The 24,456-nt window shown below is 53.0% G+C and overlaps 1 protein-coding gene across 3 annotated transcripts; it reads left to right on the top strand.

Moving 5' to 3' along the window:
- The first annotated feature begins 1,859 nt into the window (after positions 1 to 1,859).
- Positions 1,860 to 14,547, top strand: NCKIPSD (NCK interacting protein with SH3 domain). 3 transcript variants are annotated; one of them, XM_050780826.1, is made up of 13 exons: positions 1,860 to 2,159; positions 4,772 to 4,881; positions 5,226 to 5,430; positions 5,643 to 5,733; positions 5,994 to 6,487; positions 7,524 to 7,694; positions 7,866 to 7,952; positions 8,040 to 8,178; positions 8,295 to 8,375; positions 8,569 to 8,697; positions 8,783 to 8,875; positions 9,016 to 9,188; positions 13,643 to 14,547. In XM_050780826.1, the coding sequence occupies exons 1-13, from the start codon at positions 1,989 to 1,991 to the stop codon at positions 13,844 to 13,846; spliced, it is 2,148 nt and encodes a 715-aa protein (XP_050636783.1). In that variant the 5' UTR covers positions 1,860 to 1,988; the 3' UTR covers positions 13,847 to 14,547. The 3 variants fall into 3 exon arrangements, with proteins under 3 accessions (XP_050636783.1, XP_050636782.1, XP_050636784.1); XM_050780825.1 differs by having other exon boundaries at positions 5,622 to 5,733; XM_050780827.1 differs by having other exon boundaries at positions 2,084 to 2,159; positions 4,745 to 4,881; positions 5,622 to 5,733.
- Positions 14,548 to 24,456: the final 9,909 nt, after the last annotated feature.

The following is a 24,456-nucleotide window of genomic DNA, read 5'->3' as shown; positions in this document are numbered from 1 at the left end:
GTGTCTCAGCACCTCTATCCAAAAACCACATGACACTTGACACAGGTCTTCTCATGGGCCCTATGCAGCTTAAGCCAGTTAGATAGCAGGTGCTCCAAACCTTGGGTCCAGCTTTTAATCCTTCCTATGCCACTGGCAGCAGCTAATTGGCTGGCTATTGTGATAGATGTCCTGGAGCCAATACTAGGGTCTCTAGCCTCTAGGGTCTGGTCCATTGGCAGCCATGGACTGTGTTATAAAGGGGCCCAGGTGATGGAGGGTATGATAAAAAGGCGTATTTGGGTAGGTAGGGTGGTACTCTTGGCCTCACCACTTGTCACCACTCCTGCCCAGCCCTAGTCCCCATTGCAATTTCACTCATTCTTCAAGCAGTCCCAGACAGCACAGACCCTGAGATTCTACTCTGCCCCAGGAGGGCTTCTGGGAGGAGGAACCAAGAGAGGTCTTGAACTGCAGAGCCAGACCTGGTGCAGAGGAGGCAGGGTGTGGATGTCAGTTTCCAGCAGTTCTACCCCTCACCTGAACCTCGCACCAGGCCTATGCACTTTAGGTCTAAAAATAGGCAACTGGGTCAGACAGATTACGGGATAATGCCCGTAATCCCAACACTGGAAGGCCAAGGTGGGAGGACTGCTTCAGTCCGGGAATTTGAGACTAGCCAGAGCAACATAGCAAGACCTTGTCTCTACTGAAAAAAAAAGAAATTAGCTGAGTGTGGTGGTGCATGCCTGTAGTCCCAGAGACAAGAGGCTTGAGCCGGAAGATCAAGGCGGCAGTGAGCTTGATCATCCCACTGCACTCCAGCCTGGACAACAGAGCAAGACCCTGTCTCAAAAAATAAATACAAATAAAAATAGAAAACTTGCACACACTGGCCTGTACTCGCCCCCTGCTTCCTGGGCTCCGGCTTCCTGTGGAGTGTAGCTGGACCATTCTCAGCCACCGTCTCTCCAGGACCCTGAGGGCCTCTTCCCTGGGTCTTACAGGCACTCTTATTGCAAGGATTTCAAATACCTGGAGATCTGGGCTAACAGGAAAACTGGGTGGATCAAATAGGCTCTTAAGGCCACCGTGGTACCCCACTCCCTCTTTCAGCCCTCCTGTATGCTCTCAGAAAGGGGCATTGCAAATCTTAAGTCCTATAAAGACAATAAAACACAGCACGATGATAGCGATTGATAGGGGTGGGAGCTTGACGGACTATAGGAGAGGGAAGGGAAGAGTGTCCCAGGTAGAGGGAACCGAATATGCAAAGGCCCAATATAGAGAAAAGCAGCCATGGGTGATGAGAGAGGAGGAGCAGGTGTGAGGAGCAAAGATGCGAGGACTTTAGACAGGGAATAGCACTGCCTGGTTTCTGTTTTTAATGGCCCCCTTCTCCCCACACTTGCTCCCCACTGGCCACCACTGGCACTCGGTTAAGAGAGGTGGTGAGGCCTACACACATCGACAGCCGGGCCCCGCGGGGGCTTCCAAGTTTCGGATCAGCAAGATCGTCCTTTCGAGGTAAAGTCGCCGTCCTTGCAGTTAGTAGATGGGACCCCACTCCCCCAGGGCGGCGGGGGCGCACCCGCTACGAGCAGAGCGCGCTTTCACCGTGAGATAGGACGGGACGCAGCGTTCGGACTGAAGCGCGGAAAGGGAGCAGAGGGCTGGACGGGTGAAGCTGAGGCCGGATGAGGAGTGAGGGTGCAGGGTCCGGGGATGAGGCGCCTGGAGCCAGGAGGGACCAGAACCAGAGTATACAGCCAGCTGTCGACCCCCGCCCTGCCGCACCTCTTGGGGCCGCGCGGGGGCGCTGCTCTCCGATTCGTGGAACGATACAGCCCGGGGCGGGGCTTCGGCGGGCGGGCGGGCGCGCGCGCGCCTGCGTGGTGTGTCACGGGGCGGGGCGAGCGCGGTGCGGCGCGGCGCGGCGCGGCGCTCCCGGCCTGGCGTTGTGGCTCCGCAGCACCTGTCACCTTCCCTGCACCTGCCCGCCCGGCCCCATGTACCGCGCGCTGTACGCCTTCCGCTCGGCGGAGCCCAATGCGCTGGCGTTCGCCGCCGGCGAGACCTTCCTGGTGCTGGAGCGAAGCAGCGCGCACTGGTGGCTGGCAGCGCGGGCGCGCAGTGGTGAGACGGGCTACGTGCCTCCAGCCTACCTGCGCCGCCTGCAGGTGAGTGCGCCCCTCCCCGCCCGGCCTCTGCGCCCCTGCGGCAGGACCCCTTCACAGCCCCGCGGAACCGACCCAGGAACCCCACCCATTCCGGGACCCGAGGCCAGGACCTCTATCAGAGAGGGAGTTTGAGAACCTGACCCTGAGACCCCCGGACCCACGGGGACTGAGACCCCTTGCCAAGAGTCTGCATCACCCACAAAAGACCAGGCCCTTGACAGCCCAATCCTGATCGACCAAAAGCCTAACCCTGGAACTGAGATTCGTCAGGACCTCAGACCCTTCAGTATCGAGTCAGCTATCCGAATGGCGACCCTGAGCCCTACCGAATCCTGGCCAATTATTCAAATCCCTGAGACCCCAGACCCTTAATATGCCCCTTCTCTGGATTCCTAGGACCCCACAACCAACCTCCCTCCCTCCCTTTCTTCTCCCCCCACTCCCTCCCGCACCTTGCCCCCCGTTGGAGCCACCACTGAGACCTGGACCACCTTGGACACCACCTATTTCCCCAACCATCCTCCAGGTCCTCAACCCCCTAACTTGGATCCTAGAGCTATAGACATCTCCATCCCCTATGTGACACCCAAGCTTTGGTAGTGTCTTTCACTAGCCTGTGCTCAGCCACCCTCTAAGCTCTTAAGTCTCTCCCAGCCTTATTTGAACCAAGGACCCATGCCCCTGCTGACACTGTCTGGCACTGCTCCCTCCACTCCCCAACCCTGACTTCTCAAACTGTCTTCCTTTGAAAGTGAGGGGCTCCATCCCTTCTTGTCCCCAGCCTGGAGTGAGGACTGCTCCCATTGTGACAAAGTGAGTTCTTATAGCTTCCCCTGGTCTGACCGTGGCCCCATTTCCTTCCAGTGGAAGCTGCAGTCCCAGTTCCTGTTTCCCTAAGAGTAGCCCTGCTGCGGGGGTTGGGGTGTGGTATCTCCAGCTGGTCTATTCTGACCACGGGGGAAGAAGGGCCCAGAGCTGCCGGGCCTGTGCCAGACACCCCCGCCCCGTCCTAGTCGCTATCCTTTAGGAAACATCCTGTCCCAGCCCAGTTCAGGACAGAAATAACGGGATAAATTTGGAAGTGTCATCTGGTCTTACCAGGGAGGATGGGCCCTGAGGACCTAGGGGCTTCCTCATAGACCCTTGGCGTGATCCCATGTAGGAGTGCCAGGGTGGGAGTGGGGGCTGTGGACACCATGGCTGCTGTGTGTCAGACCCAGTAAGTGTGTCAGACCCAACCTTTTTGGGAATGGGGTCTCATTGAAGGCCTCTGAGGAAAGTCCTGTCTCTTCCCCTACTGGGCATAGCTCAAGGACCTGTGAGTCCCCTGTCCCCAGCCAGGACCAGTGGGGCAAGGTATTTGGGAAGGGCAGAGAGGCTACCATCTTCTCTGTCAGTCTCTCAGTTTCTTTCTGCGTGTCTCTGTCTGGATTGCTGTGACTCTGTGCCTCTCTGCCTGTGTCGTTCCGACTCCACCTATGTGTGTGTTTTTGTTTCTTCCTCCAGCTCCCCCCACACTCTGGCTCTGGCTCTCAGTTTCTTTCTGCGTTGTTTTCCTCTGCCTCTCAGTTCCTCTCTGAGCTCCTCTCTTTCCCCATTCCTTTCTCTCTCTCTCTCTCTCTCTCTCTCTCTTTCTCTCTCTGTGTGTGTCTCTTTCTCTTTCTGTCCCCTGTCTCCTCTCCCTGCACTCTGGCACACCTCATACCACCTGGAGGGTTTTGCTGACCTCTGTGCCCGCCTGTCTGTCCCCAACAGGGAAGCTTCTCAAACCCATGGTGGAGTGAATTCATCTCAGCTCTGGGGCTCCTGTGTAGCCTGATGGACTACGTGTGCCAAGGCCAGGGGAGGGCTGGGGGTAGCTGGTTTGATAGCTGCTACCCCATACCCCCCATGCCAGATAGGCAGAGTAGACTGGACCCCTGGGATGTTGGGGATGGCAATAAGAGCCTGGAACAGGTGCTAGGCCCCTCTCTCATGTTTATCTTTTGCCGAAAACACAGAACTGCTTCCCGGGGCGGGTCTGGAAGCTTACTGAGACACCCTGTGGGGATGAGGGCCAGCAGCAGGGTTGGGGAGGGTAAGTCCCTTTGACCCATTCTCAGCACCCAGGGCTTACAGAGGACTCTTACAAGGACAGGGCTGTTCTGGGGTGTGACCTTGGTTTTGTGGAAGATCAGCAAGATGCAGAGTGATGTATTAAGGATTCCAGATATTGGAGGCTTCCTGTTTGGCATCTCAACCTGGGCTCTGAGCCAAGACCAGGGATAGACTAGGTATGCGCTCTTGGCTGCAAGCTGGGAGTCCCTGGGCTATGTTTTTGCTTTAGACCTCTGATTTTCAGAAACATCTTAGCCAAGAGCCTTGCTGTGGGGTAAAATCCTGATTGGGACCTAATATGTAATGTGGCAGCATGGGGGTCACCTGTGCCTCAGCTCCCTGAGTGATGCGGTTTGAGAACCCAGTTCCATATTCTGGTTCAACTTTCTGTGCTATGTCTAGCATTCAAGGCTTTAGCTGTATTGGTTCTTTGCCCTGGGTTCTCTCTTGGGCTGGGTCTGGGCTGAGCACCTCCATTTGGCCTTCAGGTCTAACTGCTGTCCCCTGCCCCCCAGGGCCTGGAGCAGGATGTCCTCCAGGCCATTGACCGGGCCATCGAGGCTGTACACAACACAGCCATGCGGGATGGTGGCAAGTACAGCCTGGAACAGCGTGGAGTCCTCCAGTGAGTGTTGGGGGGAGTGGAGTGGGACCTCCCGGTGAGCATGGTGGGGTCGAGTTCTTCAGTGAGTGTCATGGGGCAGGTGGGAAATGCAAGGGTTGGCAGGGGTAGTGGGGGAGTGGCACCTCCCAGTGAGCATGGTGGGGTTGGGTCCTTCAGTGAGCACCAGGAGTGTGCAGAGTGCAGGACTAAGGATAGTATAGGGTACTGCAGGCTGGGGTGGAGCATGGAGGAGATGGGGGTGTCTGAGGGGCCTGGGCTGTGGGGTCCCAGCATCCCACAGGGGCATATGAGAACTTTGAGGTGTGAGATGCAACCCCCCAATAGCCTCCCTGTCCCTCCATCAGGAAGCTGATCCACCACCGGAAAGAGACCCTGTCACGCAGAGGCCCCTCAGCCTCCAGTGTTGCAGTTATGACCCCATCAACCAGTGACCACCACTTGGATGCTGCTGTGGCCAGGCAGCCCAATGGGGTGTGTCGAGCTGGGTTTGAGCGGCAGCACAGCCTACCCAGTTCTGAGCATCTTGCGGCAGATGGAGGCCTCTACCAGGTGTGTGGTGAGGGCATCCTGGAGAAGGAAGGTGGGTGGGGCTTAAGGCTTCATCCAGAGGCTCAAGGGGTCCACTCAGGAGTGACATAGCCCAGAGCCATAGTCCCGCCCACACCCAGGGCTCAGGGCCCGAGCCTGGCTGCCGCCCTAGATGTCAGTCTGTCCTCCCAGATCCTACTTCCATCTTCCAGATCCCACTTCCATCTTCCCAGATCCCACCACAGCCTCGCCGAGCAGCACCTGCTACACCTCCCCCACCAGTGAAGCGCCGAGAGCGAGAGGCCCTGATGGCCTCTGGGAGTGGTAAGAAGGGTTAGGGGGATTCAGGTGGAGGCAACCTATGCTTGGAATGGTTGTTCTGCCTGTGTCAGGGAGATGGAGGCTCTAAGCTTGGGAGGAGGGCAGGACTCCCATGTTGGGGCAATTAGGGGCTCTGGGCTTTGTGAGGAGACAGTGCCTAGCAGAGAAACTAGGCTCTGTATTAGGGGACAGGGGATCTGGGCTGTGAAGGGTATGGTTTTCCAGGGGGCTGCCCTGGCACAGCTTCTACTCACTGCTTGCAGGTGGCCACAACACCAGGCCCTCCGGGGGTAACTCTGTATCCAGCGGCTCCTCAGTGAGCAGCACCTCCCTGGACACGCTCTATACCGGCTCCAGCCCATCTGAGCCGGGTTCCAGCTGCTCACCCACACCCCCACCTGTGCCCCGCCGAGGCACCCACACCACTGTGTCCCAAGTCCAGCCCCCTCCCTCCAAGGCATCAGCACCTGAACCCCCTGCAGAAGAAGAACTGGCAGCTGGTACAACCTCAGCCTCTGATGACCTAGAAGCCCTGGGTACACTGAGCCTGGGGACCACAGAGGAGAAGGCAGCAGCTGAGGCGGCTGTGCCCAGGACCATTGGGGCCGAGCTGATGGAGCTGGTGCGGAGAAACACTGGCCTGAGCCATGAATTATGCCGGGTGGCCATTGGCGTCATAGTGGGCCACATCCAGGCCTCCGTGCCGGCCAGCTCACCTGTCATGGAGCAGGTCCTCCTCTCACTCGTAGAGGGCAAGGTGAGGGTGGGCGGCACAGCAGGGCCACCCTGCTACCCACCCTGTTCCCACCGTCACACACTGTCCAGCCTGTACATTACAGGTATTTCTCAAGCTCTGGCTCTGAGCTCTTATTGTGCCGGGCACTGGGGACATTGAGCTGATTTCTGAAGCAGAAAGAAAGGACAAGCATTCCAGGCAGATGCGCAGCCTGGACAAGGGCCACAAGGCAAGACTGAGCCTGGCTTGTGGGAGGAAGTAGAACAAGGCCTGCAGGGCTGGAACACAGGGAGTGAGGGAGTGGGTGCTGTAGGAGGAGGTGAGACCTGGGGCAGGTGACCGCAAGTTCTGTCTGGCTGCAGGGAAGGAATGGACACTGGGCATGGGTGAGGGTAGTGCCTTGCTGACCTTGGCAGTAAGACACATGGGTGCTGGGAGAGCTGTGATGGAGTCCTAGCTGCTGACTTGGACGAGAGGGAGTGAGGTGTATGGGCATCATGGGATGGGTGGGATCCTTGGCACTCACGAGCAGGATGGGGGCAGTGAGCCCAACATACATGACTGGGGTCAGACAAAGCAAAGGTCCCTCTTTAGGGCTCCGTGATTCCTCTTACACTTCTAGTTTGGGTGTTGGGAAGTGGGCCAATGGGCTTGGCTATGCTGGGCACAACAGCCAGTTCCTGGTCAGCAGGGTTCAAGGAAAATGTGGCAAGTTGGTAGATGACAGCCCTGTGCTGTTTTGTGTGGAATGGGAGAGTGAGGTCTCAGAGTCACATTCTGGCAGTGACAAGAGTTCATGGCCCTCCTAGTTGGGGGTGTTTATCCAGGTCTGGGGTGAGAGGCGAGCTGTTGAAAACCCCCCTACAGATGAGTCTTCTGTTGACTCCTGTCCTGGGAGGTCATCAAGACCAGAGTGAGCCCCCTGTCCAGTGTGGGCCAGGAGAGACTTGAGTTCATGGAGTATAGGTCCACAGGTGGACTCTCTAGGCCTTAGAGGCTTCCCGGAGATGGTGACGGCAGGAAGTGTGCTGAGTCATGCCTTGCCCTCTCCCCTTAGGACCTCAGCATGGCCCTGCCCTCAGGGCAGATCTGCCATGACCAGCAGAGGCTGGAAGTGATCTTTGCAGATCTGGCTCGACGGAAGGACGATGCCCAGCAGCGCAGCTGGGCACTGTATGAGGACGAGGGTGTCATCCGCTGCTACCTGGAGGAGCTGCTGCATATTCTGGTAAGGGTAGGGGCCCACACACACACCCCACATGGGGAACAGTGGTCCCTGCCCTGTAGCATCCCTCACAGTACTAGGAGTCTTCCCTACACATATGTGCTCAGCCCTCTCTTGTGTGGCCGCACAGCTCTGCTCATGCTGGCTGACGCTCTCACTTTCTCATTTCTCTAGACTGATGCAGACCCTGAAGTTTGCAAGAAAATGTGCAAGAGAAACGAGTTCGAGTCTGTCCTGGCCTTGGTGGCCTATTACCAAATGGTATGTGCAGGATGGAGGGGAGGGGTAATGGAGAGACCTAGGTAGTGGGGGAGTTTCAGGCACTGAGCATGCAGGGTTCCCTGCCAGGAACACCGAGCATCACTGCGGCTGCTGCTCCTCAAGTGCTTTGGCGCCATGTGCAGCCTGGACGCAGCCATCATCTCCACGCTTGTGTCATCTGTGCTGCCTGTGGAGCTGGCGAGGGACATGCAGACAGACACGCAGGGTGAGGCTAGAGGGCGGAGTGGGAGGGAACTTCCTGCCATCTGGAGGGTGTTCCTGCCATCTGCTGGGATTTCCTGCCATCTTTGGGGCCTCTGACTGCCTCCCTTTTCCCCCCAGACCACCAGAAACTCTGTTACTCTGCCCTCATCCTGGCCATGGTCTTCTCCATGGGAGAGGCAGTGCCCTATGCACACTATGGTAAGAATGCAGTTGCCGACCAGCTGATCACAGGTCCTAAGCCAGGGCCCATTGCCCAAAGGCCTGGGACCTGCTGACTACACAGCCTAGCAGGGATAGGCTATCCCCAAGGCTCACAGAAAGCCAGGAAGGGTGGGTGGTGCGGGGGTCGGGGGAGAATGGGGCTGCAGACTTCCGTGCACCTCTCTCGCAGAGCACCTGGGCACGCCTTTTGCCCAGTTCCTACTGAGCATCGTCGAGGACGGGCTGCCCTTGGACACCACAGAGCAGCTGCCAGACCTCTGTGTGAACCTGCTTCTGGCTCTCAACCTGCACCTGCCAGGTGGGGTGGGGCCTGGCCGGGCGGTGGCTGAGCACATGGGTGCTCTCAGGCTCAGCACCCTGTCTATACCCATGTCCTTCCTTAGCCCCTGACCAGAATGTCATCATGGCTGCCCTGAGCAAACACGCCAATGTCAAGATCTTCTCCGAGAAGCTGTTGTTGCTCCTGAACAGAGGGGGTGAGGGCCCGGGAATCTGCGCGGGTACCACTTCGATGCCCTGTGACTCCATGACCCCTGCCATGACTCCCGTAACCCCCTGGGGTGACTCTGGGACCCCCACAAGGTCCACCCTGACCGCTGTGACCCCTGCCTCCTAGATGACCCTGTGCGCATCTTCAGACATGAGCCACAGCCGCCACACTCTGTCCTCAAGTTTCTGCAGGATGTGTTTGGTAGCCCGGCCACAGCTGCCATCTTCTACCACACAGACATGATGGCTCTCATTGACATCACTGTGCGGCACATCGCAGACCTGTCACCGGGAGACAAGGTGCCTAGAGATGGCTGCAGCAGGGAGGGTCACTGTGTGGAAACTGAAACAAAATGGTGGGGGTCATGACATTGAGTGGACATGAGGGGGCACGGTCACTGCTGGAGCCAGGTAAGCGAAGGAGGCCACGATAGGTGCACCAAGACCCAAAGGAGCCAGCCATGAGGTGATCTGGAGGTGATGTGACTGGAGGAGGCTGGAGAGGAGGGAGTGGTGGGAGATGAGGCATGGAGGATGGAGTTTACACAAAGCCTCGGAGGCTGCTGCGGGAGGTCGTGATCTCAGGAACGGGGAATGTGATGTAATTAACATCCCACATGGAATCTGAACTGCGTGCCAGCAGAGTGGAAGCCAGCCAGCGGGGAAGCAACCGCAGTGGTCCAGGTGGCATGGATGGGGTGGGGACGGGATAGGCCATGGCAGTGGCAGTGGTAAGAAGAGGCCAGCTGTAGAGTGTTTAGTAAGTGGATCTGGCAGGGCTTGCCACTTGACTTATCTTGAGCAGCTAGATGGATGAAGTGCTGATTTTTGAAGTTGGGGAGGCTGGGAGAACTTCTTGGGGGAAAATAGAGAGTTGTGTTTTGAATGTGTCAAGAGTGAGGAAATACCTACTAGACACTGAGGTACCGAGGGCATCAGGGAGGTAATGGGGAATGAGTTGAGACTAGAGAGACATTTTTGAGTTGTCTATGCAGAGATATGATGGGAAGCCTGTGACAGTGTGATTGCCTCAGAAATGAGATAGATAGGTCAGCAGGAAGCTTGGGCTGCAGCCCTGGGCACAACTGAAACAACTAGGGAGAAACCCAGGAAGAGAACCAAGAAAGCAGGAGCCCAAAGCCACGTGTTTAGAGGAAGATGATCAGCCATCTCTACACCGTTAGGAGCCTGAGCGAGACTGGGGTTGGCCATTGGATTCACCACACAGAGGTTAGTGGTGCCTGACAAGCAGTGTCAGTGGGGTGCAAGGAGGAGAGTCAGAATGAAAGTTTGAGAGAACTTGAAGTTATTGGGGAGTAGAAATGAGGGGAGGGTTGGAAGCAGTAAATGGAGACAACTCTTGTGAATTTTCTGTGAAGGGGAAGAGAAAAATAGGAGGGAGGTTGCTGGAGGGAGATGGCATGGGGATAGGGAGAGTGTTTTTTTTGTTGTTTTGTTTTGTTTTGCTTTTTTTTTTTGAGACGGAGTCTCACTGTCACCCAGGCTGGAATGCAGTGGCCGGATCTTATCTCACTGCAAGCTCCACCTCCCGGGTTTACGCCATTCTCCTGCCTCAGCCTCCCGAGTAGCTGGGACTATAGGCGCCCGCCACCACGCCCGGCTAGTTTTTCTGGTATTTTTTTAGTAGAGACGGGGTTTCACTGTGTTAGCCAGGATGGTCTCGATCTCCTGACCTCGTGATCCGCCCGTCTTGGCCTCCCAAAGTGCTGGGATTACAGGCTTGAGCCACCATGCCTGGCCTGAGAGTGTTTTTTTTGTTTGTTTGTTTGTTTGTTTGTTGAGATGGGGTCTCCCTCTGTTGCCAAGGCTGGGGTGTAGTGGCGTAATCCTGGCTCATTGTAACCTCCACCTCCTGGGTTCAAGTGATTCTTCTGCCTCAGCCTCCCAAGTTACTGGGATTACAGGCACCCACTACCACACCCAGCTAATTTTTATATTTTAGTAGAGATGGGGTTTCGCCATGTTGGCTAGACTGGTCTTGAACTCCTGACCTCATGCAATCCACCAGCCTCAGCCTCCGAAAGTGTTGGGATTACAGGTATGAGCCACCGCGCCTGGCCAGGGAGAGTGTTTTGAAAATGGGGGATGTTGGCCAGGTGCAGTGGCTCATGCCTGTAATCCCAGCACTTTGGGAGGCTGAGGTGGGTGGATCACTTGAGGTCAGGAATTGGAGACCAGCCTGGCCAACATGGTCTCTACTAAAAATACAAAATACGAAAAATACAAAAATTAGCTGGGCGTGGTGGTGGGAGCCTGTAATCCCAGCTACTTGGGAGGCTGAGGCAGGAGAATTGCTTGAACCCGGAAGGCGGAGGTTGCTGTGAGCCAAGATGACACCACTGCACTCCAGCCTGGGCGACAGATGGGGATGTTGGCTAGGTGCAGTGGATCACGCCTATAATCCCAGCACTTTGGGAGGCCAAAGCAGGAAGACCACTTGAGTCCATGAGTTCAAGATCAGCCTGGGAAACATAATGAGACCTCTGTATAGCCTGATGGACCACAGTAAAAAATAAAATTAGCTGGGCATGGTGGTATGCACTTGTAATTCCAACTACTTTGGAGGCTGAAGTGGGAAGATTATTTGAGCCCAGGACGTCAAGGCTGCAGTGAGCCATGATTGTGTCATTGCACTCCAGCCTGGGCAACAGAGCCAGACCTTGTCTCTTTAAAAAACAAAGACAAAAATGGTAGGGATGATAGTGCATGTTCTGAGCCAGAGGGAATGGTCCAGCAAGCACAGAGAGATAGATGGCATGTTGGAGATTGTGAGCCACCACAGGAGTCAAGTGGATGGTGCAGGAGAGGAAGTCCAGGTCCAGGCCCACACCAGGAGCTAGGGCCGCTCATTCTTTTAGGGATAGGTGAGATGTGGGTACTGAGGGGAAAGACAGGTTTCTGCAAGATTTCTTCTGTATTCTCTATGAAGCACAAAGCCAGCTGACCAGGTAAGTAGGTTTCGAAGACAGAGAGGGTGGGTATTATTGCTACTCTAGGGGAGAGTGACACAGCAGAGAAAAGCAGCGGGAGGCCTAGGCAGTGCTGCGTGTCCATTTGAGGTTTGTGGTGGTGAATGACATTCAGGCCTGCACATGGCTCTGCATTTGTCTATAGCTTAGACACTGGCATTTGATGTGCAGGCACCTCGGTATGACTCCCAGGGCTGGGACTTAGCAGAGTGTGCTGCCTAAAGGAGGTTTTGGTATTATTCCTCTAAGTAAAGAGAGAGATGAGGGATGTTGAGGGAAGCAGACATAGTGCTAGGTCAGGTTAATGGATTGGGGGTCTCTGTAAGAACAAGCTGTCAAGTCATAAGGGCTGGCTGGGCACAGTGGTTCATGCCTGTAATCCCAGCACTTTGGGAGGCCGAGGTGGGCGGATCACTTGAGGTCTAGAGTTTGAGGCCAGCCTGGCCAACATGGCGAAACCCCGTCTCTTCTAAAAAAAAAATACAAAAATTAGCTGAGCAGTTTGGCGCATGCCTATAATCCCAGCTATTTGGGAGGCTGAGGCAGGAGAATTGCTTGAACCCAGGAGGCAGAGGTTGCAGTGAGCCGAGATTGTACCACTGCACTCCAGCCTGGGTGATAGCATGAGACCCTGTATCAAAAAAAAACAGGCCGGGCGCAGTGGCTCAAGCCTGTAATCCCAGCACTTTGGGAGGCCGAGACGGGCGGATCACGAGGTCAGGAGATCGAGACCATCCTGGCTAACACAATGAAACCCCGTCTCCACTAAAAATACAAAAAAATTAGCCGGGCGTGGTGGCGGCGCCTGTAGTCCCAGCTACTCGGGAGGCTGAGGCAGGAGAATGGCGGGAACCCGGGAGGCGGAGCTTGCAGTGAGCCGAGATCGCGCCACTGCACTCCAGCCTGGGCACAGAGCGAGACTCCGCCTCAAAAAAAAAACAAAAAAACAAAACCAAAAAAAAAACAAAATATATATATATATATATATATATATATATATATTTACACACACACACACACATATATAATAAGGGCTGTTGGAACTGGTTCAGCCAGAGGTGCTGGGAGTATAGATTGGAGGAGAGGCTGTTAGAGATGAATTCGGGGCATATGTAGGAGGTAGGATGGCCAGGTCTTAGACATGGCTTGAATATGAGATATGTGGGAGACAAGAAGAAAGAGGACATCATATTTCAGGCCTGTGCTTTTGAATCGACACAGTGCTCTTTCTAAAGGTAAGAACATGAGAAATCCTTCAACTCTAGGAGGATGGGAAAGATCATGAGTTTGATGGTGGATACGTGGATTTGAGGTCTGTGAGATGTGCAGGAGATGACAAGTGGGCAGTTGAATATTCTCGTCTGGAGCTCACAGGGGAGTTCTAGATGAGAGGTATGAGAGTGGGTTACTATTTGAAGCTGGGAATGTGCACGAGATCTTCCAGGACAAGAGAGGATAGGGTGAGAAGCAGAGGGCCTCTGACTGACAGAGGCACCTTGAGGGACCAGCTTCAAAGGATGGGCAGGACTTCCCTGGGCAGGCCCCATACCTGGGGCTGTCTGTGGCTGGGGTGATTCTTTTATTCACTTACTCAAAAACTATTGAAGACCAATTCTGCGCCAGGTATATTGTGGGTGCTGGGGATGCAGCCCTGATATTTAGGTCCACAGCCCTGGGGTCTGTGGGACAGTGGGGTCCTGTTCCTGACCAGTGGTGGTTGCAGTACTTCCCTGGGGTCCCTGAGCTGGCCTGCTCTTCCCACAGCTGCGCATGGAGTACCTCTCCCTGATGCATGCTGTAGTCCGCACCACACCCTACCTGCAGCACCGCCACCGGCTACCCGACCTGCAGGCCATACTGCGACGCATCCTGAATGAGGAGGAGACCTCACCCCAGTGCCAGATGGACCGCATGATTGTCCGAGAGATGTGCAAGGAATTCCCGGTGCTGGGGGAGGCTCCCAGCTAGCACCTTGCTGTCCTCCCTTCCCTGCAGCTCCAGTCAGTGTGCAGGGGACTCGGGGGCTTGGCCCTAAGAATGTTTTGCACTGACAGTGGGAGGGGATAAGGTGGCAGAAGGAACCTGAGCAGGACCCCCCACCTGAAGTAGAACTTACGAGAGGGGCCAAGTGTAGGATTGGGGACCATGGTCTGGGAGCTGTTCTGGGGCAGGGGGAATATGCAAGCTAAAACTCCTCTATACCCCGGTAGGCTTCCTTTTCAGCATGCCCCCCTCTTCACCCCACACCCACGTGTACACTCAGAGTCCTGCTGCTGCTCCAGGCTGGACCAGACCCCGGTCCCCACCCCTCCTGGTCTGTATCCTGGGCCTCAGCAAGCCATGCCCCTGGGGTGAGGGGAGGCATCTCCCACCAGCTCTATTCTTTGCCTTAGCTTTGCAGTGAGTGCTGCTCATGTGCTCCCCTCTACCCCCACGTGGGGGTCGCTGCCCTTCACTCCTACCCCCAGAGGCCTTGGCCAAGCTGCTGCTTTGAAAGCGGGATCTTGGAGACAGGCCATCTATCCCAGAGCCTTATGGAACAGGATGATGGCACTGAGAAAGCCAATGACCGAATCTCTTTTCTCTGTGAAAATGTAGAGTGAAAAGCCATGTGTATTTTCCTATGTGCTGTAGCTCTCCTTTGGAAATAAATCACAGGCATCTGGAAACAGGCTTCCCTGTATGATCTTGGGAGACAGTGGGAGAGGATGGGCATAAGTACTGGGGCTTCAGGACCCCATCACTGCAGCTTGCACTGACTTCTCCAGCCTGAGGAGGTGATGGACCCTGACAGGCCTGGCCTTCAAGGCCCTTTGAGCCCAGTTCCAGCCTCTCTTCCCTGAGCTCCCACTTCTCCTGGACCCCAGCCACAGCCAGGTGCCCCCCAGTGGCCCATTTGCAGGTGTCTGCATCTCCAGGCTTCACTTACACACTTAACATCTTTCTTTTTCTCTTTTTTTTTTTTTTTTTTTTTTTTGAGACAGGGTCTCACTCTGTTACCCAGGCTCACTGTAGCCTTGACCTCCCAGGCTCAAGTGATCCTCCTGCCTCAGCCTCCTGAGTAGCTGAAACTACAGTAGTCACCATGCCCAGCTAATTTAAAGGTTTTTTTGGTAGAGACAGGGTCCCACTGTGTTGCTCAGGCTGGTCTCGATCACCTCAGTTCTGGTGATCCTCCTGCCTTGGCCTCCCAAAGTACTGGGATTATAAGCATGACCCATTGCACCGGTCCACTTACATCTTTCACTTACATCTTTTGCTTTGCTTTGAATACCGGTACTGTCCCCCTGTTGAAACCCTATTGTCCTTCATAATTATTCTCAAATGAAGCAGGCCCCTACCTACTCCCAGCCCTGGCCTCTGTGAATGCTTGGGCCTGTCCAGCCCTATTTCCTTCCCCTATTTGTCCTTGTTTCCCCAAGATCACCTTATCTTACAACCTCAGCAGAGATTTGGTAATCATGGTAGGGCAGAAAGAGGGTCTTAACAAGCATGGGGTTAGGTCTCCATTACGTTTTAGAGGAACTCGGGGCCAAAATTTGGCAAAAACTTCATTCTTGTGGGCTCCCGAGTTAGCAAAGTTCTCGCCATAAGTCTGGGAGCAGAGTCAGAAACCCACAGGCAGACAACAGTCAGAAGTGTTTTTGTTTCTGTTTTCTAGATTGAGTCTATCTTTTCAAGGCCGATGTCCAACTCCCGGGCTTAAGCAGTCCTCCCACTTCACCTTTCCGAGTAGCTGGGACTACAGCACACACCACTGTGCTTCACACAGAAGTGGTTTTCATCAGTTCCCTTTATTTTTTACCCAAACTCCTCATTCATCAGATGGTTCCACATATCAGGAATCACTGACACTGCTTATTCTTTCTCATTGGGGTGCTGAAAACAGAGGGCAGTTATCCTTCCAAAAAGAAGGTAAAGCAGCACAGGGAGGCAAGGGCTAAGGATGGGACTCCCTAGCAAGAGGCTATCAGAAGTTGAGGCAGGAACATTCCATAGGAAACCCATGGGAGCAAAGTATGGGGGCCTGGTGGGGGACGCCCTGCTCACCGCTGACTCTGTCAGAAGGTCAGGTGCACAGGCTCACACGGACCTGAGGAGGGGTTGACAGTGTTTGGCCCCCAGTAAAGCTCTGTGGGACACAACCTGGTTACTGACTTTTTTTTTTTTTTATTTTTGAGACAGAGTTTTGCTCTTGTGCCCCAGGCTGGAATGCAATGGCGTGATCTTGGCTCACTGCAACCTCTGCCTCCCGGGTTCAAGCGATGATTCCCCTGCCTCAGCCTCCCAAGTAGCTAGGATTGCAGGTGCCCACCATCACATCCAACTAATTTTTGTATTTTTAGTAGAGATGGGGTTTCACCATGTTGGTCAGACTGGTCTCGAACTCCTGATCTCAGACGATCCACCACCTGTCTCAGCCTCCCAAAGTGCTGGGATTACAGGCCCAGCCCCTCTTTTTTTTTTTTTTTTTTTTTTGAGACAGAGTCTCGCTCTGTGGCTCAGGCTGGAGTGCAGTGGCATGGTCTTGGCTCACTGCAACCCTTGCCTCCTGGGTTCAAGCAATTCTTCCTGCCTCAGCCTCCCCAGTAGCTGGGATTACAGGTGCCCACCACCCCACCCGGCTAATTCCTGCATTTTTAGTAGAGACGGAATTTCGCCATGTTGGCCAGGCTGGTCTTGAACTCCTGACCTCAAGTGACCCATCTGCCTCCGTCTCCCAAAGTGCTGGGATTACAGGCATCAGCCACCATGCCCGACCTGGTTACTACTGTTAACCCTGGAGACATTTGGCCTCCCTTTTCATTTCCAGAGTTGATGACACTGACTTCCAGTCACAACTCCTTTCTCACTGGGGTTCGGAAGGCAGGGAAGTATTCTCATGAGATGGTGTATTTCAGTAGAAAGCACAGGTCCTCAGGAAGCTGAGACAGGGACATTGGACAGCCTCTGTGACTTGCCGTGTTTCCTGTCATGATGCACACACAAACCTTGTGGGAACGGTAGGACTGTACTGTGCCATCGGTCCCAGTGCTGGCACCTAGGTCAAACAAGGTATGGCCCCATGGCAGAAGCCTCTACTCACTTCTGCAGGAGTGCCCAAGGTGGGCCCTGGCACCTGTTTGTAAGAGAAGCAGAAGCCCCAGCTGATGAAGTTACATAAATGCTGACTCCTGGTAGCAAGCATGCTCTGAGGGACTCCAGGACCTCCTCAGCAAACACCCTTGTGGTGGCCTCACAACACAAAATTACAACGAAAGGCAGATTATGATTAGCCAGAGAAGTCCTCTTGGGGAGGGAACTGTCTTTGATAGAACACATCTATGGCTGCATGGAAGGTTGGTAGATGTGATATGTGGCTAGGCAGTAGGAAGGGCAATGAGAGAGAGCATTAAGCCACCCCAAGAAAGGGGAGTGTTTGGGTAGAGTTGAGACGAACTCAAATTTTGGGGGACAGTGAGGGGGTTTGGGCTGACTTCTGGGTCAGAAATTTCTGAAGCTGCAGCTAGGAATGGGCGTGTAAGTGTGCGGGTGGCTCACGCCTGTAATCACAGCATTTTGCGAGGCCATGGTGGGAAAATCGCTTGAGCCCAGGAGTTTGAGACCAACCTGGACAGCATAGGAAGACCCCATCCCTACAAAAAATACAAAAATTAGCTGGGCATGGTGGCCCGCACCTGTAGTCCCAGCTACTCGGGAGGCTGAGGTGGAAGAATCACTTATGCTCAGGAGCAATCGCACCACTGCACTCCAGCCTGGGTGAGAGTGAGACCCCAAAAAAAAGTGCTGGCACCGTGTCTCTGGCGCATGTGCTGAGCCATAAGCTGCACAAGCATAATGCCAACCCCAGGATGAGGGGTCAAGTAATTCTCCTGCCTCAGCCTCCTGAGTAGCTGGGATTACAGGCACGCACCACCACACCCAGCTAATTTTTGTATTTTTAATAGAGACAAGGTTTCTCCATGTTGGCCAGGCTGGTCTCAAACTCCTGACCTTGGGTGATCCACCCGCCTCGGCCTCTCAAAGTGCTGGGATTACAGGTGTAAGCCACCGCACCCAGTGTATCCATCCACTGTTGATGGCCTTTCAGTTGTTTCCAATTTTTGTCTATTGCAAATACTGCTGCCAGACGCACTGTTGTACATGTCTTCACGTTGCTCATATGCATTATTTTTGGAGGGTATATTCCCAAATAAAGAGTGGAATTTTAGGGTCACAGGCAGATACTGCCAAATAGGTTTCCAAAGTAGTTGTACCCAATGTATGCTCCTTCAGTAGTGTCAGAGAGTTCAAGCTTTCCCTGTCTTTCCCAAAACTTGGTATTGTCAAGTCATTTTTATTTTAGCTATTCTGGTAGAATAGCTCCCCCCGCCTCCACCTCCCCCGCATTTTTTTTGGAGGTAAAGTCTTGTTCTGTTGCCCAGGTTGGAGTACAGTGGTGCAATCTCAGCTCACTGCATCCTCCATCTCCTGGGTTCAAGTGATTCTCTTGCCTCAGCCTCCCGAGTAGCTGGGACCACAGGTGTGGGCCAACATGCCCAGCTAATTTTTGTGCTTTGAGTAAAGACAGGGTTTCGCCATGTTGGTCAGGCTGGTCTCAAACTCCTGGCCTTAAGTGATCTGTCCATCTTAGCCTCCCAAGGTGCTGGGATTACAGGCGTGAGTCACCTCACCTGACCAGTATTTATTTTTTTCAATTTGCATTTCCCTAATGACTAAAGAGGTTGAGTACCTTTTCTTTTTTTTTTTTTTTTTTTTTTTTTTTTGAGACGGAGTCTCGCTCTGCCGCCCAGGCTGGAGTGCAGTGGCCGGATCTCAGCTCACTGCAAGCTCCGCCTCCCGGGTTCACGCCATTCTCCTGCCTCAGCCTCCTGAGTAGCTGGGACTACAGGCGCCGCCACTGCGCCCGGCTAGTTTTTTGTATTTTTTAGTAGAGACGGGGTTTCACCGTGTTAGCCAGGATGGTCTCGATCTCCTGACCTCGTGATCCGCCCATCTCGGCCTCCCAAAGTGCTGGGATTACAGGCTTGAGCCACCGCGCCCGGCCTGAGTACCTTTTCATTATTATTTGAATGTTCTCTTTTATGAAGTAACTATTCGAATCTCTTGCCCCATTTATCTGTTTGTGTATATTTTATTGATTTGTAGTATGTATTCAGGATATAAGTCCATGAATGTTCTATCTTACAATATCTTCTCCTAATTTTAATGTCTTTTGATAAAAGAAGGTTCTTAATCGTTATATAATCCAATTTATCAATACTTTATTAGTTTTATTATTTCCTTTAGTACATTTTATGTCCTGTTAGACAATCCTGTCCTGTTAAAAAATCTTGGCCGGGCACGGTGGCTCAAGCCTGTAATCCTAGCACTTTGGGAGGCCGAGATGGGCGGTTCATGAGGTCAGGAGATCGAGACCATCCTGGCTAACACGGTGAAACCTCGTCTCTACTAAAAATACAAAAAACTAGCTGGGCGAGGTGGTGGGCGCCTGTAGTCCCAGCTACTTGGGAGGCTGAGGCAGGAGAATGGCGTAAACCTGGGAGGCGGAGCTTGCAGTGAGCCGAGATTGCACCACTGCACTCCAGCCTGGGCGACAGAGCGAGACTCCATCTCAAAAAAAAAAAAAAAATCTTGACTGGCTGTGGTGGCTCATGCCTGTAATCCCAGCACTTTGGGAGGCCAAAGCAGGAGGATCACTTGAGCCCAGGAGTTCCAAGAGACCCTGTCCCTACAAAAAATTAAAGAAGTTAGCTGGGTGTGGTGGAGCATACCTATAGTCTCAGCTACTCAGAGGCCAAGGCAGAAGGGTCCCTTGAGCCTTGGAAGTCAAGGCAGCAGGGAGCTATGATCGCGCCACTGTACTCCAGGCTGGGCCACAAAGTGAGACCCCCATCTCTAAAAAAATTGTTTTTAATTTTTGCTTTCACACTTGTGAATAGCCGCTGCACTCCAGCCCCTACCTCTGTTAAAAAAAAAAAAAAAAAAAAAAAAAAAAGTTTGCTTAAAGTTATCTTTAAGATCTTCTCTTGGCCAGACAAGTGGCTCACGCCTGTAATCCCAACACTTTGGGAGGTCAAGGCGGGTGGATTACAGGGTCAGGAGATCGAGACCATCCTGGCCAACATGGTGAAACCCCATCTATACTAAAAATACAAAAATTAGCTGGGCGTGGTGGTGCATGCCTGTAATCGCAGCTACTCAGGAGGCTGAGGGAGGAGAATTGCTTGAACCAGGGAGTCGGAGGTTGCAGTGAACCAAGATTGCACCACTGTATTCCAGCAGCCTGGTGACAGAGTGAAACTCTGTCTCAAAAACAAAAAACAAACAAAAAAACCCACACGCACACACACAAAACCAAGGTCTTCTCTTATACTGTTTTCTAGAAGCTGTATATTATCTTTCTTTTTATGTCCAGATGTCAAATTTATATGGGATTGATTATGCAAGCAGTGTGAAATAGGGATCTCATTTAATTTTTTCTATATGGATATCCAACTGACTCAGCATCATTTATTGAAAAGCCTATTCTTTCAGTTAATAGGGTTGCTCCTGGGGGGTGGGCGGGGGGAAATGCTTTCTTCATGTTGGCTCTGAAGAGCCACCCTTGTCAAAATTCAAGTTTCCACACATCTTCAGGCTCGTCTCTGAATTTCGTTCCATTAGTCTTCCTATCCTCGTACCAGTACCACACAATCTTGGTTTCTTTTTGTTTTTTATTTTCATTATGTTTTTAGAGACAGGGTCTCTCGCTCTGTTGCCCAGGCTGGAGTGCAGCAGGTGATCATAGCTCACTACAGCCTCAACCTCCCCAGGGCTCACATGATCCTCCCACTTCAGCCTCCCCAAGTAGCTGGGACTACAGGCATGTGCCACCACGCCTGGCTAATTTTTGTATTTTTTGTAGAGATGGGGCTTTGCTATGTTGCTCAGGCTGCCAAATCTAGATTGTCAATTTACACACACACAAAATCTAGTGGGATTTTTAACTGAAGTTGCATCGAATCCATATACCAATTTGGGAGAACTGGCACCTTTATAATACTGACTTTTCCAATCTTGGAAGAATTTTTCACTTTATGTCTTTCTCATTTTTTTAACTTCTTTTTTTTTTTCAGATAGGGTCTGGCTGTGTTGCCCAGGCTGGAGTGCAATGGCATGATCTTGGCTCACTGCAACCTCTGCCTCCCAGGTTCAGGCACTTCTCCTGCCTCAGCCTCCAGAGTAGCTGGGATTACAGGTGCACAACAGCATGCCCAGCTAATTTTTTTTGCGTTTTTAGTAGAGATGAGGTTTCACCATGTTGGCCAGACTGATCTTGAACTTCTGACCTCAAGGGATCCACCTGCCTTGGCCCTCCAAAGTGCTGAGATTTCAGGCATGAGCCACCATGCCAGGCCTATGTCTTTATTTCCCTCAATAATGTTTTATAGTTTTTTTGTATGTGTGTATGTAGTCTTTGCACATCTTTCATTAGGTTTATTCCTCAGCATTTGATATTACTTGATGCTATTGTAAACATCATTGTTTTTAAGAAATTTCTTTTCTTTTCTTTGTTTGTTTTTCTCGTTCACTGCAACCTCTGCCTCCCAGGTTCAAATGATTCTCCTGGCTCAACCTCCTGAGTAGCTGGGACTACAGGTGCCCACCACCACGCCCAGCTAAATTTCTGTATTTTTAGTAGAGACAGGGTTTCACCATGTTGGCCAAGCTGGTCTCAAACTCCTGACTTCAGGTGATCTTCCCGCCTCGGCCACCCAAAGTGCTGGGATTACAGGCATAAGCCAACACGCCCAGCCAAGAAATTTATTTTCTAATTGTTGCTGACATATAGAAATTACATCTGATTTTTATATATTGATCTTGTGTCCAACAACTTTGCCGAACTATTCTAACAACTTACGTATAGGTTCTTTTGAAATTTTTACATATACAATCCTACTGCTTGGGAATAAGTTTTTTTCCCTTCCAATCTTCATAACTTTTTATTATTTTTCTTGCCCTACTGCACCTGATAGGCCCTCCAATATAATACTGAGGCTTGTGGTCATGAATATAAAATGAGACCAATTATCATGGTTGGTTGTTTTCCACCAGCAATGTTCTGCTGCGCTAGAGACAAAGAATACATAGTCTATTTTAACTGGGGTTAGATTTTAGCCCAGCAAGTTTGTCTAAGAAGAACAGGGCAGGGAGTTGCCATGGCACTGGACTCTATAAGGCTAATGACACAGGTCAATAGCTGAGATGATGTACAATGGATTGGAGATCTCAGTGAGGTCAAAGAACTGCTGAATAATTGAGCTGGACAGGTTGGCCAGGTCTTCCCCTGGAAAGGTACACCTGGCTGGGAGTAGACAAACACAGGGTGGGGTGGAAAAGGCAGGAGAAGGAAAGACGCTGAGAAGTGTTAGCAGGCAGTATCTGCCACACCCTTACCCTCTGGTCTTCTGATCTCTCCATCTGCCCCCCAAGAGCCTCAAATCCAGGTCTCTAGGTCCTGGGTGGACCTCTAGTTGGGAGCTGATAAGAGAATGAGGATAGGCTGGGCACAGTGGCTCATGCCTGTAATCCCAGCACTTTGGGAGGCCAAGGCGGGCAGATCACTAGATGTCAGGAGTTTGATACCAGCCTGGCCAACATGGTGAAACCTCGTCTCTACTAAAAATACAAAAATTAGCTGGGCGTGGTAGTGGGTGTGTGAAATCCCAGCTACTTGGGAGGCTGAGGCAGAAGAATCGCATAAACCTGGGAGGTGGAGGTTGCAGTGAGCCGAGATCACACCACTTCACTCCAGTATGGGTAACAGAGTGAAACTCCATCTCAAAAAAAAAAAAAAAAAAAAAATAGAATGAGGTTAAAACACATAAGGGTCTTATTAGGAGGCAAGGGCAAGATTTGGAGGTGGAGAGAAGAACTATCACCAACATTTGGTTTTTGTTTTTTTACCGGGAGTGCATTAGGAACTGCCACTGGGGCTGGGGCATAGAGGTGAGTGCAGATGGAAGGAGTGGGCCTCCACAGAACAGCCACGAAGGGAGGATGACAGTGGGGACACACAGCAGGGAGCAACATGGAGAGCAATCCGCAATTGATCTCACTGCTCAGGAGTGAGGAGCTTTGCTCTCCAAAAGGAGTGTTAGCTGGGGCCAGCGCCAGCCCTATAGGTGAGAGGGCAGGGCTTGATTTCCCTCAGCCATAGTCCCTTTATGCCTCTGCACATTTGCCCACACAGTCTCCAAGACCTAGGATGCCCACCCCCCATCCCTATCCCTCCCTGCCCTTCCTTTGCAGATGCAGATGTCCCCTTGGTCATTCAAGGCATTGCTCGGGCATCTTATGCAAGAAGGCTTCCCAGGTCTCGAAGATGACTCAGACGCCTCCTCTGGGACCTTAGCACCCTTCCCTAGCAGAGCCCCTGCCTGTCTCCCTCTGTGGCGTCAGGTTTTGTGCCCTCTACTCACTAGATTGTGGACCCAGAAAGCGCTGGTGCTGTCAAAACCACTTCTGGGTTGCCAGGCACGGTTGCTCACACCTATAATCCCAGCACTTCGGGAGGCCAAGACGGGCGGATTGCTTGAGCCCAGGAGTTCAAGACCGGGAGTTCAATACGTGGTGAGACCCCGTCTCTGCAAAAAATGCAAAAATTAGCCAAGTGTGGTGACACGTACCTGTAGTCCCAGCTACTCGGGAGGCTGAGGGGGTAGAATCGCGTGAACCTGAGGAGTTCGAGGCTACGGTAAGCTGTGATCACCACTACACTCCGAAAGAGTAAGACCTTGTCTCTAAATAAATAAATACATAAAACCACTCTGGGGGACTCGCCTCTCCAGCCCCTGCACCGATTGGCTCCCATTCAAAGGAGTTCAGCCCTAAGCGCCTCTGCAGATCCTCCACCCCCACCCACAAACCCGTGGGAACCCCGGCCGTGTATCCGGCCCAGAGCTCTGATCCTCGGGAGGTCCTCAGATCCGTAGACGGGAGAGGGCATAACTGGAGACCTGCTGCCTGTCCTTGGTAGCCATAAGGGGCGCTCGGGAGGTGGGATCCGCAGGAGCCCCGCCTCCCGGAAGCGGAGAAGTCAAGGGGCGAGAGAATGCGCCCACTGATTGGTTGATGGTGATGTCATAGGTATGGTTCCGGGCGGGCCAGAGGCCTTGGTCGGGAGTTCCTCGCCTGTTAGAACCAGGATCCACCCCATCGCGGGAGCCGCACCCTGTGGAGCGTTCTAGGATCCCGGCCCTGACCTCTTCCTGGGTGTCGGGATGCCCGCGTCCTCTGCACCCGGCGCTGCATCTCGTTATCGATTCTGCCTTTGGAGGCCGGTCCGTATAGTTTACCTCCCGGACTATCTCTCACGTTTAGCCGACAACCCCTGGAGCCCCCTCGCCCATGCGACGAGTCCTCCGTGAGGGGCGGAGCCTCCCATTGTGCCAATAGAAACAATGACTCTCTGATTGGAGTGCTTCGCTTTCACCCCTCGCCTCCGCTCCTCTTGTGACGTCTGTTGCGCCAGGTCCACCCATTGGCCTGGCGAGACCGGCGCGTGCCAGGAGTTACGCAGGGAGAGCTGGAAT

This window comes from Macaca thibetana, chromosome 2 (assembly GCF_024542745.1).
Source record: "Macaca thibetana thibetana isolate TM-01 chromosome 2, ASM2454274v1, whole genome shotgun sequence".
Lineage (NCBI taxonomy): Eukaryota > Metazoa > Chordata > Mammalia > Primates > Cercopithecidae > Macaca > Macaca thibetana.
Note: the sequence above shows the minus strand (reverse complement) of the source record. Positions and strands in the feature narration are given on the sequence as shown.

Coding starts and splice junctions, on each gene's coding strand:
- NCKIPSD (XM_050780825.1), top strand. CDS start 1,989: ATGTACCGCGCGCTGTACGCCTTCCGCTCGGCGGAGCCCAATGCGCTG. Junction 8,376..8,568: donor AGTGCCCTATGCACACTATG/GTAAGAATGCAG, acceptor CCTCTCTCGCAG/AGCACCTGGGCACGCCTTTT. Junction 8,698..8,782: donor TCTCAACCTGCACCTGCCAG/GTGGGGTGGGGC, acceptor GTCCTTCCTTAG/CCCCTGACCAGAATGTCATC.